The sequence below is a fragment of the Notechis scutatus genome, chromosome 2 (genome assembly GCF_049901735.1).
Source record: "Notechis scutatus isolate UNSWTSFEM ecotype Mainland chromosome 2, rNotScu1.2, whole genome shotgun sequence".
Lineage (NCBI taxonomy): Eukaryota > Metazoa > Chordata > Lepidosauria > Squamata > Elapidae > Notechis > Notechis scutatus.
The window spans coordinates 247,964,669-247,981,998 of record NC_142010.1 but is presented as its reverse complement, the minus strand read 5'-3'; the positions used below and the strand labels follow the sequence as shown (position 1 = coordinate 247,981,998).

Here is a 17,330-nt window from a genome sequence, read left to right as displayed (position 1 = left end):
ATAGCAGCCTTATCAGTTCGACAAGACCTCTGCATTTTCCATTCTGACAGAGTGGTTCTTCATCCAGACCCTACATTCATTTCAAAAATTAATTTGGCTTTTCACAGGGCATAAGAACTAGTCCTTCCGAATTTTTGTCCAAGACCGTCTCAGGAGTTAGAACATCAGTGACATCGACTAGATGTTAGGAGAGCTCTCTGTAGGTACATATACCTCACAGCTCCCTTTAGAAAGGCTGAGGCGCTCTTCATTTCCTTTCAGCCAAACACTCAGAGTCATAAGGTATCACCTTCAACTATAGGCAGGTGGTTGAAAGCCACAATAGCTGAAGCATACGAGACTCAATTATTACCAGTGCCTAGAGGCATAACAGCGCATTCCACTAGGAGCACCGCAACTTCAGCAGTTTGGGTCACACAAGCACCAATAACAGAAATATGTCATGCGGCAACATGGGCTTCACCCTTCATTAGACCCTGCAAAATTGATGTATTTGCCTCAGCTGAGGCTTCCTTCGGTAGGAGAGTTTTACAAAGGGTCCATAGGGACCATGAGGGGACTCCAAGCCAGACGGAGACCCTCCCGTAGGACAAGCCAAGCTTTGGTATGTCCCACTGCTGGATGCTCGGAGCAGCTAATTGGAGAAAGGGCGTTGGTACTTAGCTGATATGCCCATTCTCTGTGAGCTGTGAGGAGCATCCAGACCCACCCAATTTCCGTCTGGTGGTTCCTGGTCTGGCCAATGACTACAAAAAAAAAAAGAGGGCGAGGTTTCTCTTCATCTTCGCTAAAACTGGGGACGCTAAGGAGGAGTACGTGGAAGGAGGAGGAGGAGCGTCCTATCAATCAAGCCCAGCCTATCCAATCTAAGTCTAAGCACCTCCCACTGCTGGATGGGCTCGATTCCATTCTAGAGATCTGCAATGGTTCCTGCTACCTTTCCAGCGATCCGGAAGAGCCACTTCCAACGTCCGGATAAAGGTACCGCACAATGTTCTCCGATCGCTCAGCTGGTGGTCGGAAAACACGATAAACAAGGGGTGTCCTTTCAAGGAACCTTGCAGGGCAACGATCACAACCGATGCCAGCCTGGTAGGATGGGGAGCTCACTTCCAATCCCATACTGCACAGGGAATTTGGACTATTTCCGAACAATCACAAAGCATCAACCTGTTGGAGCTGCAAGCAGTTCATCTGGCGTTATGCAGTTTTCTACCCCTTTTCCAATCACGCCACGTTCTGGTCTTGACAGACAATATCACAACCAAGGCCCACATAAACAGACAGGGGGGTACCCACTCCAAACTTCTGATGCTGGAGATGGCCAGGTTGTTCAAGTGGGCCGAGGCCAATCTGTTGTCGCTCAAGGCAGAGCACATAGCAGGGGCCTTAAACACACAAGCGGACTGGCTCAACAGGGCCTCGATAGATCAGGCAGAGTGGCGCCTACACCCATCTCTCTTCCAGAAAGCAGTGCGGAGGTTTGGGCAACCGGTGATCGATCTATTGGCCTCTCCCCTCAACGCCCTATTGCCCCGGTATATTTCAAGGTACCAGACTCGGGGTGGAGGCAGTCAACGCTCTGCGATGTCAGTGGCCTCCCGGACTTCTATATAAGTTTTCTCCACTCCCTGTAATACCCAGGTTGCTCCAGAAGTTATTGGAGGAACAAGCGGAACTGATATTGGTCGCCCCTTACTGGCCCAGGCGAACGTGGTTCGTGTACTTACAGGACCTGTCGAGAGAACAACCTTGGAAAATTCCACTGTCAAGGATTTCCCTCTTGCAAGGGCCGGTACTTCACCCAGACCCACAATGGCTCAGCCTAGCCGTATGGAGGTTGAGCGGAACCGTTTAAGGACCCAACAGATTTCAGAGGATGCCATTGCCACCCTACAAGCATCCAGACGGTCCTCTACAAATCGTATATACGAGGCCACGTGGTCCGCTTTCTGTCGCTGGTGCCGGGGGCCTAAGGTCGACCCAACTGCCCCATCAATAGGACAATTATTGGACTTTTTATAGGAGGGGTTGACCAAGGGCCTATCTCCAAATACTTTACGCAGACAGGTGGCGGCCTTAGCCTCGGTGATATCCTGGGATGACCTTTGTTCCATAGCGCACCATCCACATGTCTGCAGCTTTCTTAAGGGTGCTGCAAACTTATGACCTCCTGTAATTCACCGCTATCCCACTTGGGAGCTCAACAAGGTGTTAACCGCACTTACAACTGGCCGGTTTGAGCCTTTAAGAACCGCTAGTCTCAAATTCCTGACATATAAGGTGGTCTTCTTAATTGCGATCACATCAACAAGGAGGATTTCCGAGTTGGCAGCATTGTCGATGAGAAAGGACTTGTGCGTGTTTCATGCGGACAGAGTGGTTCTCAGATTGGATCCATCGTTCATCGGACGTGTTTCATGCGGGCAGAGTGGTTCTCAGATTGGATCCATCGTTCATCCCTAAAGTAAATTCAGCCTTCCACAGAGCGCAGGAGTTGGTGCTTCCAAATTTTTGTCCGAAACCATCAATGGCATCAACTTGACGTTCGAAGGGCGTTAAGCATCTATCTAGACCGCACGGCGACATTTCGAAAATCTGAGGCTCTATTCCTATCCTTCAACCCATCCACTTTAGGACACAGGGTGTCGTCGACGACCATTGGTAGATGGTTGAGAGCCACCATAGCTAAAAGTTACGAATGCCAGTCCATCTCAGTTCCTAAGGGCATTACAGCCCACTCGACAAGGAATGCGGCAACATCAGCAGCATGGGCCATTCGGGCTTCCATAGACGAAATCTGCAGAGCGGCGACTTGGGCTTCACCATCGCCCTTTGTCAGAAATTATAAATTTGATGTCTACGCCTCAGCGGACACTTCATTTGGCAGAAGAGTCCTGCAGAGGGTCCATAGAGTTTAGGAGTGGATTTCGATCCAGACGGAGTCCCTCCCTTAGGACAGGCCAAGCTTTGGTATGTCCCACTTCTGGGTGCTCTGAACAGCTCATGGGAGAAAGGGCGTTGGTACTTACCTGATACGCCCATTCTCTGTGAGCTGTAAAGAGCATCCAGCCCCACCCATTTCTTTCCATCTGGTGGGGTTCCGTTCCAGTCGGGGTTCTAGATTAGGTGATGAGTTCCGGACTTTGGCACTCAGTCTTCGCAAAACTGGGGGACACTGAGGAGGTGTCCGGTGGAGGAGGAGGAGCGTCCCGGAGTTTTCAGCCCAGCCTTTCCAGAAGAGACTGAAGCAGCTCCCGCTTCTGGATGCTCTTCACAGCTCACAGAGAACGGGTGTATCAGGTAAGTACCAACGCCCTTTTCCTCAACTTCCTTTATGTCTTAGATATAAACAATTCCACCAAACTTTCCCCCTCTTAGTTCTTCAAACTTCATTTTGCTTCTTAAACAAACTGTTTACAATAAAAACCATTCAATTTGTTTTTTTAAACACACTTTAGTTCTTTTTCTTTTCCATTTGTGGACAGGCTTGTGTTTTATTCCACAAGGGGGCAGAGTTGTCTTATTATGAAAAAGCTTAAAGATACTTGCTTTAGATTTTAATTACAAAGATGTTTTGGAGTTGAGCTAGATTACAAATTAAAAGCAAAATATTGCTGGAGGAATTGAGAATGAAAAGCTCACCTCTTTACTGTGACATCATATGAAAAGTACTAATTCATACATAATGATGTGTATTGCTAGGTTTAATTTCAGTTTTAATATTTGTATAGCTACTTTTTAAAAGTAAAGTTAAGTTACTCTGATAGGCAAAAGAAATTCATTTTAGGTCCTTTTTTAATTAAGAAAATGCAAGTTTGTAACTTACCCTTATTTTTCTGGCTGCAGATAAATCTTCTTTATGCCTATATTTATTCCTTTATTCCTTCTTTATTCCTATAACTTCTATAATTCAATAGAACTAGCCACAACTGCAGACCACCACATTTGAAGAAAAATAACATTGCTATCTATGAAATATGTAGTCCAAGGAGCCCAAAGATCTTCTATAAACCTTCAAACATTTTATACTAAAGGGCTGTCATATATTCCTGCAGCACTAAAAGTTCAGCCATAATTATTATTTTGTGCTCAGATTCTTGTTGTTCAATCACTAAGTCATGTACAACTCTTTGCAACCCTATGGACCAAAGCAGCACCTTGTCCTCTACTGTCTCCTGGACTTTGCCCAAATTTATGTTCATTGTGTTGATGACACTGTCTAACCAACTCATCCTTTGCTGTCCCTTCAATCTTTCCCAACATCAGGGTCTTTTCCAATGAGTCCTCTCTTTCTCATTGAATGGTCAAAGTATTTGAACTTCAGCTTCAATATTTGCTCTTCTAAAGGACAGTCGGGGTTGATTTCCTTTAGGATTGACTGGTTTGATTTCTTTGCAGTCCAAGGGACTCTGTATCTCTCCAAGTACCACAATTCAAAAACACCAATTCTTTAGCACTCAGCCTTCCTTATGGTCCAACTCTTACAGTCATACATTTCTACTGGGATGGTGCTCAGATAGACCCAGATAATTCTTTTGCTGCTTTGGAAAGGGTACAGGCTTAAGTTCCTCAGGGCTTTATTTCAAGTCCTTTAGTTCAAGTTGTATTTCAAATATGATCCTACATCATTGGGTTGGTGGTTGTAATATTAATTCCAGTGCTCATATTTTCATATATTATCAATCAAATTGCTGTAATTCCCTGAGATGATGTTTCTCTTGGACAAAGGTGATACTTAACTCAAGTGAACATACTAGGATAACAACATAAAAATAGTCCTTGAGTTGTGACTTTTTGTTCAGCGACCATTCAAAACTACCTTGGCACTGAAGAAAGGGACAATCACATGTACAAAATTCAGGTGTCTGCCCACTCTTATGACTGATTCAGATTCAAATGATTCCATTTCATTAAAAGTAGCCAATTTTTATTATACAGTATAATATGTAACATACATAGCAGTTTGACTGATTTGTTCACCTAATAGGTAAATTTTATGAATGCAATGTGTTTTATGGATTGGATATAAGCTCAAGTAAAGATTCCTCCTCCTCACTATCTTTTTTTGGTAATACCATGACTTCATTCTAACCCTGGGCATTGGTTAGATCTCAATTTCACTATGTTTGTTTATAAACAACTCTGTGTGTGTGTGTATTTGTTTGTTGTTTTGCTGGCATATTCCCAGAAGTATTAAATCCTTTATTAGATTTTTCATAGACACAGTTTAAAATAATCACATCTATGTTACTGTTGCAATCCTATATGGATTGGAACCAGGTTCAGATTACTGACTAATTAGTGCATATATAATCTATGAATTCAAGATAGACTGGGGATATTTTTAGTACCAGTACACATCTTGCTGTCCAGCCTCTTGAAAATCTGTCCTGATTTTCTTTCAAATATTTCAATTTTAACAACTAATTAACATAATATGATTGTGATTGACAATTTCATTAAGGACAGTGATATTCATAAGTAAATATATTAAACAATGCATGATTGCTACTGTTAAAAATTTGCTGAAAATTAATCTGAGACCTACCAGTAGATCATTATCTCTCCTCTTCTGAATAACTTGCAAGCAATCCCTTTTGATATTTTAGACTGCAGTATGAAACCGAAATGTTTACTATGTTTACTTTGAAATTTGTATCAGATTAATTTGTGAAAGTAATATTACTAGTAGTTATAGCATGCTGTCTATCATGCTATCATGCTTCTTTTGAAAGTAGCACAGGATATAATGCTTCTAATTATATAGAAGAAGCAATAAGAAAATAATATATATATAAAGACTTTTCATGTATGTATATCAGATTCTATATAATAATTTCAGTAAAGGATGGCCTCATTACATTAATACACAATCTGTCTGAATGCAAATTGTTCATAGACTGCCAAATATTATAAAGCCATCAATGTGGTATATTGTATATGGTATATTTGGGTCCAGGAATCAGAACAGCATAGAAAATCCATTTCTGTTGTCCATTTGTCAATTTCAATACAAAGTAGTTGAAAAGAATATGGATATTCAAAAATATTAATTCTTGCACCAAAGACAAATTAATGTCTTCCCACAATATGATAACTAAAACATATTTTGATGAAGAGTATTTTCATATCCCCTGCAACATGCAATGTGGTCCAGAATTTTCAATATACTATCTTTGTTGATTAAGCCATAGTCTAAATAAAATGTATTGCATTTTTGCAGGTTTTGCAAGTTCATTTAAACAGTTTCATATTGTTTATGTGAAAGGCAAAACCTTCAGTTCCCTAATAAATTCAGTCTAGATAGAGCGTGATGCATTTTATAGTTTACCTGAGAGACCATCTGCTAACATTTCAGGAACCAGTTACATAGGTTATGTTAAAATATGTGAGAAAAATTAGTTTTGTATGATAAGAGACTGTTTTGCATCAATTCTAAGTTCTTGTCTGGGCAAACCAATCCAGGAAATTTCATCTGCCTAGTCACTGCTTCCATTCCTGCTCATGTGTTGTCCAGTCAAACTTCCAACCCTTCTTTTAAAAGTTATGAGAGAGGCTTATCTATGTCAGCAAAATTGAATGAACTTTCTGTAAAAGTTGGCAAAGCCTAGGATGTGCTGTATATCTTTCACAGTACGAGAAGGATGCTGTATTGTACTTTAGTTATATAGTATAGCTACTGTAGATCCTTTATTCCAGATAATCTAACTTTTGCAAATCAAATGCTCACTTTTCCCACTTGGAAAAAGCTTATTATCTCTCAGTCTTTGCAAAACATTTCTGACATGTGTAACATGAAATGCAGAGTCTTCGAAATATATTAAAATGCATCCAAATAAATTACACTATATTATCAATTATGTCAAAAATGCCTTTATTTACTAATCATTCTATATATTTGGAAAAATATACATCTTTTAATTGTTGAATTAATTTAATTGAATTAATTTAATTATTGAATTAAAATATCTACTTTCTTTAAGATTACATATCGAAAGTGGCATTCAGGGGTGGGATACAACAGGGTTAACTACAGGTTTGGGATTTATGAGCTTCCCTGCCAGCTGCGTACCTATAAATCAGCAGCAGTAGCTGCGTGCAGAGAAGCAGCCTTTGAAACACCTCTCTTTTCCTGCTTTTTTAACTGCAGCTGTGCCTCTTTTGGCAGCTGAAGTTGAAAAATCAGGAAATAAAGATCAGGTAAGAGCCCGGATGGGCGTGTGGGCAAAAACATCAGCAGACATAGAACCAGTTCTATGTCTGCTGCTCTACAGAGGTGGACAGAACTGGTAGAAACCCACCCCTGGTGGCATTCCTCATGCAGGAGACTAGGCATATAATAGCTTTTTTTTCTTTTTCTTTTGGTAATGATATGCTTTGGGGAAATTAAACATTCTGGATTGGGGACTATAAGAAAAAGAGATAGAGAAACAAAGATTAGTATATAAATTGATGAATAAAATTGATGAATAAAAAGTATGGAAATACATACTGTAGATGTATCAATGTACCCAAACTTTTTATCTTTAACGTAACATCTTCATGAGTCAACAGATGTTTATTAAACCATCTGCTTCATTTGAAAAGGCAATTCAACAAATAAAATCAGAAAAACATCTCCAGATCATCATCTATTATTATTAAAGTTGGTTTTATAGTCAGCTAGATGTTCAGACTGGATTTGGCATTTTCATCCACCTATTGAATCCTTCCCAAGGATTTGGGATAGGCAGTTCTTGTTGTTTGTTGGTGTTAAAGGTATGGTCGCAGGATGTAAGCTCTAAGTAAAGCTGCCTTTTGTAGTTGCCGATGGTGTCCAAGTGGTACTCCAGTTGTTTTGGAATTGCACCCCAGGCACCTGTTACTATTGGAATGAACTTTGCCTTCCATTGCTATAATTATTTTCTATTACTTCTCTATTTTATGGTCTCTTTTCTTGCTTGCAGGCAAATGATATTTCTTGCAGATCTTCTAAACCAGTGGTCGCCAACTGGCGGGCTGCAGACCACTGGTGGTCTGCGAGAAAATTTTGGTGGTCCACAGAGAAATGTCACCCCCAAAGCACCCCCCAAAGCAATTAATCCAGGCTGCGCGGGAACACAAGGCTGCGCCGCCCACATGGCCTGCCGGAACACAAGGTTTGCGTCACTTGCATTGCGAACAACACGTAGTGAGGGGAGAAGGGAAAGGGCGGAGGGGGGGAACTCACCTCACACGCCTCACCTGGCCACCGGGCTGCTTTTTTCTGCTTCTTCTTCTGCTTTTGGCTGCTCTCAAAGAAAACAGCAAAAGTCTTTCTTTCTCTCCCCCAAACTCTACCAGAAATGAGTCTTTGGGACCCTGCAAGGCAATCTGCTCCAAGAGGCTGTGCCAGTCTGGCAGAGTTTGGGGGAGAGAAAGAAAGCCTTCTGCTGCTTTCCTTGCATGAAACCAAAAGTCTCACTCTCTTCCCCCTGAGAACAGAGCTGGAGAAGGTGTTCTGCAATCCCAAATAAAGAATGATCGATTGGTAGGAAAACGGGGTGGGGAATTTTCCTGCAGACTTTTGGGGGGATTTTCTCAGGATCTCTGCAGAAAAAGCAGAAGCAGCAGAGACCCTGGGAAAATCCCCCCCACCAAAAGTCTGCAGGAAAATTCCCCACCCCGTTTTTTTACTGATCATTCTTTATTTGGGATCGCAGGACACCTTATCCAGCTCTGTTTTCAGGAGGAGAGAGAGAGACTTTTTGATTGATCAGGCAGTAGCAAGTTCATCTGGTGGTGGTACTGTCCATCCCAAATTGTTCTATCTTACCAAGAAATAGGTTGTTGTGATCTACTTTGTCAAAGTCCAAGTATACTATATCAACAACATTTCGCTGGTCCGCTAATTTAGTCACTTTGTCAAAGAATGCAATCATGTTTGTGGCATGATCTGCTTTGAGAAACACATGTTGGCTTCTAGTAATAGATTGGCTTTTTTCTAGGTATTTGAAAATCTATTGCTTGATTATCTGTCAGAATTCTGGCAAGTTGACATTATCTTTCCAGGATATTGATGCAGAGTGATTGATCCATAGTTACCTGGATCTATTTCTTCCACTTTTTTGAAGATTATAACCACATGTAATTCTGCCAATCCTTTGGTTAGTTCCCCAGTGCTCTAGGGTTTTTGAAATATATGGTTCAATGGTTCTGAAATCATCTGCCAGCTTCTTCAAAACCCTGGGATACAAACCATCTAGTTCCGGTGATTTGAAATCATCTAGAGTGTGGATAGGTGTTGTATTACCATTTTCTTCCCTATTTTGACTTGTATTCCTAATCTGTCTTTTATGGTATTGCTTTCTGTAGGTCAGACTATTTTTTGCTTTGTGTACAAACAGGTGCAAAGAATGAATTAAGCAGTTCCATTTTCTTCCAGTTGCCATGTACCTCTTTGCCATCTTTTCCCATTAGTGGACCAATTGTTTCCTTGACTTTTTTTCTTGTTTTTTACATGTTGAAAGAAACATTTTAAAAAAAAATTCACATTTGTTGCAAGGTTTAGTTCTTTATAAATCTTCACTTTGCTGACCTTCATCTTTGTAGATTTGGGTTATTTACTGGTATTCTGCTTTAGTTGTGTGTTCCTCTTTCTATTTTGTATTGTCCTAGTTGTCTTTCAGTTTATCAGAGAGTTCTTTATGCAACCATGCTGGCTTTATATCGGAGCTCTTATTTTTCTTTCTCAGTGGTAATATGCAACCTGGGTTTTTATAATCTAATTTTTCAGAGTTTTTCAAACTGCTTGAATTGTTTTCCTCCTTAATATTTCATCCATGGAATCCTCCCAAAGCTCTTTCTAAGTTTGTTGAAATCAGTTCTCTTAAAATCTTAACACACTGGCTTGACTTGTGCTTGTATTATGTTTTATTATTCCAGTAGGATATCCCAAAGTTGTTTCCCCAAGCTATTGTCCACTGTCCCCCAGGCTATTCTCCAAAGCACCTGAGGGCAAGACAAGAAGAAATGGGTGGAAACTAATCAAGGAGAAAAGCAACCTAGAACTAAGGAGAAATTTCCTGACAGTTAGAATAATTAATTGGTGGAATAACTTGCTTCCAGAAGTTGTAAATGCTCCAATACTGGAAGTTTTAAAGGAGCGATTGGATAACCATTTGTCTAAAATGCTATAGGGTTTCCTGCCTAAGCAGGGGTTGGACTTGAAGGTCTCCAAGGTCCCTTCCAACTCTGTTATTAAATGTAGTTAATTGGTTCCTACCTACACGAGATTATAATGCAAATTTTGTTATTTAATACAAAACGTTCAGAACTTTATAATGGAAACTACATTTACTGTTCATTAAAAAAAATTGAAATGCAAAAACTAATGTTGGGTTAGTATCAGAATGTCCACCAGCACATATTCTGACTGTGTATGTTTTATATGTATTGTATTTCATTGTGTCATGTTATATTTTGTGTGTGTATATGTGTGCGTGTGTGTGTGTGATTTTATTTATTGTATAACCTCAACCACTGAATTTAGATTTTTTTAATATATGCACCCCGAGTTTTTGTATTTTAAGCTGCTGTTTACTATTTCATTAGAAAACTGACTTAATGCTGACTTTCCTAATGTTTCAGCAAATGTATGATGTATTTTCTACATTTCACCTGTTGAATTCTGAATATAATACAACAAATATTGTAGACAAAAAGTATACTTTATCTGAAAGTATGTTCTGCGCCCTCTTGTGGACAAATATACACATAGACAAATTTTAGCTTATGAATGTGTATAGTTATGTTGTATAGTGGGATGGGAAATTGATAATTAGCCACTAACTTGCCACAAATTAAGTTTCATGGGCATTTTTAATATTGCTACTCTTAAGCAAGTTTTTTGGGTCTTTATCCTTTTTTAAAAAAATATACTACTTGTTTCTTTCTTGTTCTCAAATACATAGTGAAAGATGTTGAGGCACATTTAAGCTAATGTCTCACTAATCCACAAGAACTTATTCCTGACTTCTACACTGACAAAGAAAACAATCAGATTTAACATTTATATTTTCATTTTTAAAAAATCCTTAATTATTATTCTAGTTATTTTTTTTTTTCATATTATGCCATTGTTGTGTGGAGATACTATACTGAGACCAAGTTGCCATTCAGTAATGGAAATCACTGAGCAATAATTCATCATTGATAATCATTCAGCCTAACATAGTTAATCAATGCAAGAATGTTGATATGTGGATAAAATTGGAAGATACTACTGCATCTGACAGTTTTTGCTCCCTAAGGAAAGCAGAATACCGGAATACTTCCTACCTGGAAATTTTATCAAGAACAAAGTAGAAGTAGCTACCAACATTTTATTATATCATATTCTAATATTTCATGTATTTTAATATATGTAATATATATTTAATATAGGTTACAAAGTTATACACATAGCCCCCACTTAACTACCACAGCTGGGATCGACAGCTCCATCGCTAAGTGATACAGTTTTTAAGTGAGATATCATATGATTGCGACAGATTTAGCACCTCACTTCTGCTGCCCCCATTAACCAATCCACTCATGGCTGTTAAGCCAAATATCACATGATGTGACTTGTTATTTTACTACTGGCTCAATTGAACTTTGGTTGTTGGTAGCCAGTTGTGAAGTAGCAAAGAGCAATCATGTGACTGCGAAACGTGAATGTCTGTCTGTTGCAAAGCATCCAATTTTTGATCACATGACCACAAAAATGTTGCAGTGATTGTAAGTGTGAGGGTTGGTCATAAAATTATTTTTTCAGCAATGCTGTTACTTAGAATGGTTGCTAGGGCACTAGTTAAGCAAAGACAACTTGCACTATTGAACTGAAATTGTTTTGTTCATTTTTTAAAGTCAGCCTTAAAATAGACCAATAATAAGCATAATAATATCGAAGTTAATTTATTATCAATATTGTGTTTTCTTTTTCTTGTATCTAGAATGGCCAATGGTTATGCTTCAAAATCACCATTAGAACCATTCAACAAACTGTAATCATTATGTCACACAAAAGTGATTCTTTTCTTTATGTATACTGAGAGTATTTACACCAAATTCCTTGTGTGTCCAATCACACTTGGCCTATAAAGTATTCTCTTCTCTTCTCTTCTCTTCTCTTCTCTTCTCATTCCTATTCCTACACCTACTCCTACTCCTACTCTACTCTACTCTACTCTACTCTACTCTACTCTCCTGTTCCTACTCTGCTCTGCTCTATTCTATTCTATTCTATTCTATTCTATTCTATTCTATTCTATTCTATTCTATTCTATTCTAGACTTCTAAGGTAAAATGGACAAAATGATTATATTTTCCCAAGCTAAAATTGATCCTAAATCTAAATATACAGAGTGTATTTAGAGTTTAGTAAATGAATGGTAAAGTGTAAAACTATTTTTAACTGAATATATTTGGTGAATCTATAGTATTCAAACGTTTCTTAGACTTGGCTCAGTTAGAAGCTATTTTTTAATTAGAAGGTTAGAAGGCTCAATTAGAAGTTTTTTTTTATTAGAAGATTAGAATGAGATCAGCATGATCTACTCTTAACTCTCTCAAAGGGTTCCTGTGCATATATGCTTTATTCCAATGCATTCAGTAGCATTTGCTCAATGTTTTAATAACTAGAATATCAAATCCACAAATTACCATATTTGACATCATACGTCTGGAGTGCTTCTGTCATTGTTTTTAATGATTTTGCCTTGCTTCACTCACGCCAAGAGACCAAATCTATATCCATCAAGAAGTCAATATAGGGAACATGATGAATGCATAACCCATACAATCCAATATAACTGCAAAACATGTTCACGTATCTGCTTTATGATGTATAGAAGTATGATTTGTATGAAATTTATTTTGAAGAATAATTGCTTTACCATTGAGTAAATCAATTCAGAGATCCCTGAAATACAAGACCAATGAGTGCCATTTTAATAAATTTTAAGAGCAGGTTTTTTTCAATCTAGCAGATAAATACATAGAATTACCTATCTATATAAAGTTGATTTGACTATATGTGAGCTGGAATGATTTGAATAATACAAAATCTATTTCTGCAGTACTGGGACCACTGTGATTCTAATTATCTGCTAGATAGTTTCTGCTATCATTGTAATAGATAAGAGGATTCTGGTTATATAAACAACACCTAAAATAACGTACTGCACTAGATCTTTATTGAACTTTCTCTGACTGCTATATCCAGAAGGGTTAGTGACATCGTATGAATATCTACATGATTGCCCCAATTATTTTTCTTATATTAATCATATAGATAACTCAATTTATGCAAACTTTACTTTTCTTAGTCTTGTTTTATATTGCATATTAAATAAAACTCTATGCTATTACATTTTTTTAGACTTTAAATTTTGTTTTGCTTTGCAAATAGAGTCTTTCTTTTTCATTCCAGTGTGTGGGAGATGGGAAGTAATGTTAGCTGGCACCCGAACTAAAATCTGTGTGTAAGCACCACCATCCCAAGCACTTCAGAATGAATGGGGATATGCCTCATGTTCCCATCACTACTCTTGCAGGGATTGCTAGTCTTACTGACCGTAAGTATTTTTCTAAGTTTTTAAAATTAAAACTTAATATAAGTTATACTTAATATAGTTATCTTAAGTTATCTTATTCATATCAAAATATCTTTGGAACATGATTCTCTAAAGGTGTGTGTGCGCGCGCATGCATGAAATAAATACCCCCCCCAACTCTATCTTATTTTTCCTTGATTGAAGGATGAATAGTTTGTAATTTTAATATCCCATTTGACAACAGAGCAAAATATACAATTGTGTTACAACACAATATTCTTACTTTATTTATTTTATTTATTTATTTATTTATTTATTTGATTTGCCAATTGTTTACAAGATAATAAGTATAAGTGTATACATAGTTGTGAATACCGTATTTGCCGGCGTATAAGATGACTTTTTTGCCCTGAAAAACATGCCTCCAATTGGGGGGGTCGTCTTATATGCCGGGTCGTCTTATACGCCGGCAAATAGTAATTGGGAAGCACTGCGGCTGTCCAGGCTGAGGCACTTTTGCGCACGTGGAACGAATCCCGTGAAGCCGAAGGAGCAGCCAGCCTTCTCCCAGCTCCCAAGGAAACGAGGCTCGCACCGCCCGAGCTCCGCTGAGGTATCCGGCTGGGGCTGTCAGGAGTTGTTACTGCTGGCGCGGCTCTGCGCGGCTCCAGTCCTGCGTTGCCTCGGGAAGGAAAGGCAAAACCAGGAGCCGCTGCTGCCATTGCAAGCGCCGCCGCGCTCTTCCTTTTTGCCTTTCCCTTCCCGAGGCAACGCGGACTGGAGCCGCGGAGCCGCCCAGCGGTAACAACTCCTGACAGCCCCAGCCGGATACCTCAGCGGAGCCCAGGCGGTGTGAGCCTCGTTTCCTTGGGAGCTGGGAGAAGGCTGGCTGCTCCTTTCGGCTTCACGGGATTCGTTTCCACGGTGTGCAAAAGTGCCTCAAAAAAAAAAAAGTGCAAAAGTGGAAGGCGTGCGGAAGAGGGGGCGAGTATATAACAAACTATATTTTGAGTGGAAATGTTGGGGGGTCATCTTATACGCCGGGTCGTCTTATACGCCGGCATATACGGTACATGAAATGGGTACATATAAGAAAAATAAAAGAAGAATAAGAGAAACAATAGGACAGGGACGGTAGGCACGTTGGTGCGCTTATGCACGCCCCCTACAGACCTCTTAGGAAAGGGGTGAGGTCAATAGTAGACAGTCTAAGGTTAAAGTTTTTGGGGTTTGGGGAAGAAACTACAGAGTCGGGTAGAGTATTCCAGACATTGACCACTCTATTGCTGAAGTCGTATTTCCTGCAATCAAGTTTGGTGCGGTTAACTTTGAGTTTGTATCTATTGTGTGCTCTTGTGTTGTTATGGTTGAAGCTGAAGTATTCATTGACAGGTAGGACATTGCAATGTATGATTTTATATACCATGCTTAAATCAGACTGAAGACGGCGTAATTCAAGGTTTTCTAGTTCTAGAATTTCAAGTCTGGTGGCATAAGGTATTCTACAACGAGTAGAGGAGTGGAGAACTCTTCTTGTGAAATATTTCTGGACTTTACCCCTGGATCCATCTTGGTAGAGAAATACTATAATTTGAAGTTATTTAATTTTTCAGTTACAAAATGCAATTAAGTTGATCCCCCTATCCAATAAAAACCTTTGAAATTACAATGGAAATTGTGCACTGGATGGCAGAAAAGTCTCAGCCTATTATTTTTTAAGCTCTATGCAGGAGAACATTTATTCAAGCATGGTGGTTAACTGGCCAATTCTTGATGTATAACAGATAATTTTCTGGCACTTGATTGTTAAACACAAATATGCAAAAGAAGAGAATAGTAACATGTAATATAGAAATAGAACAGGCTTCCCTAAGATGATGCTGTCTAGGCACATTGGAATTACAACTTGTGGAATTCCTAGCAGGAATATAAATTTGGATAAGGCTGAGCATAAGAAGAATCAATTCAGATAATCCTCAATTTATGACCACAATTGAGCCCAAATTTTATGTTGCTGAGAAATTTGTTAAGTTTTGCCCAATTTTATGACTTTTCTTGCCACATTTGTTAAGTGAATCACTGCAGTTGTTTAATTAGTCACACAATTGTTAAGTGAATTTGGCTGCCCCATTGACTTTACTTGTCAGAAGTTTGCAAAAGGGAATCACATGACTCTTGCACACTACAACCGTCATAAATGAGTCAGGTGTCAAGCATCTTAATTTTGCTTATGTGACTGTGGGAATGTTGCAATGGTTGTAAGTGTGAAAAACAGCCATATGTGGCTTTTTTAGTGCCGTTGTAACTGAACAGTCACTAAATGAACTGTTGTTAAGTCGAGGACTACCTGAAGTTACTAATGTCAGAGGCATTATTACTGGAGGTGCTCTGAATCACAGTATTTAATATTGCAGGAATACTAGATGGGAGAAAAAATTCTGAAATGCTGATTTTTTAAAATGGAATAATGTTTTATTTTAAATGTTTCTAAACAGTTTTGAATCAGCTGCCTCTTCCATCACCTTTGCCTGCCACAACTACAAAAAGCCTGCTCTTTAATGGACGAATTGCAGAGGAGGTGAACTGTCTTTTGGCTTGTAGGGATGAAAATCTGGTTTCACAACTTGTACACAGCCTCAACCAGGTGTCAACCGATCACATGTATGTATTTAAAGCAAAGCATTTTAAAATCGACTATTATATGTGTAGAATTATTAAAGACACTTTATTGATACTGCTAGGTTGTATAAACATAAAGTTCTAATCCACTCTCACCAAAAAGATTATTTTTATGTTGGCCAGTAAGATTTTTTTGCTCAGTCTAATTAATAGTTTTGTTGTGTAGCAGTGTAGGAGAAGAAAGCACCAAACATGTGGTGCCTTGAGGTCCTGAATGAAAGTATACCTTAGTGATTTAGTGAAAAGTGAGTTACAAAACACTAACAAATTGACCAAAGTAAAGTAATAGATTGCTACACTAATGTTGTAATAGTGTGACTACTTCATGATTTTCAGCATCTTTTTGTTCTGCTTTTTGTTTATGAATAATGGCTTAAAATACTGAAGCACTGGATCTCAGAACGTTGTTAGATGTGTAGTTTTTAGGACTGTGAAATAGACTACATGTTAAAATACTTATAAATATGAAATATGTAATGATTTCAAAAGAGTTCAAAATCATATTAGAGACATAAAATTATTTATATTCCTTCTTTATTATTTTTACAAATAACTCAGGGAAGTGAACTTATCCAAGACATCTTCTTTCTCCTATTTAACCTTAAACAGGTTCATTGTGCTTTGAAAAATTGTGAAATTACATTTTTAAACAAATTAGTCAACATTTATCTTATAGAAGTTGTGTGTTATTACATGCTATTTTTAACACATTTTAGAACTATGCAAAAACAAAAATACCAATGTTAATTCTTTATCAAGTGTTTTAATTAATAAGGGAGTTATTAATGATGAGACTGTTGCTTCAAGTTTGAGAACCTATTACATTAAGATGAAAACAACTGTGCTATATTGCAGAGAATTTAAATATAGGCAGTTCTTGACTTACGATCATTCAAAGTTACAAGTGACTTAAAATAAACTACTTATGAGATATCCTCAAAGTTATAACTTATTTTGGTGCTTAACCATCAACTCGCATTTATGATAGTTGCAGTGTTTTGTGGTCACGTATCCACAATTAGCTATTTTTTTGTTAGTTTCCAGAAAAAAATCACTAATTTAGGAGAGTGGATTTGCTTAGCTACCACATAA

At 38.3% G+C, this 17,330-nt stretch overlaps 1 protein-coding gene across 3 annotated transcripts in view; it reads left to right on the top strand.

Annotated features, from left to right (window-relative positions):
* NIPBL (NIPBL cohesin loading factor) overlaps positions 1 to 17,330 on the top strand; it is a 157,388-nt gene that overhangs the window by 50,503 nt on the left and 89,555 nt on the right. For all 3 annotated transcript variants that reach the window (XM_026666409.2, XM_026666413.2, XM_026666412.2), the window contains exons 2-3: positions 13,436 to 13,580; positions 16,055 to 16,220. In XM_026666409.2, the coding sequence (XP_026522194.1) occupies positions 13,517 to 13,580; positions 16,055 to 16,220 (230 nt within the window). In that variant the 5' untranslated portion in view covers positions 13,436 to 13,516. The remainder of the gene's footprint in view (positions 1 to 13,435; positions 13,581 to 16,054; positions 16,221 to 17,330) is intronic.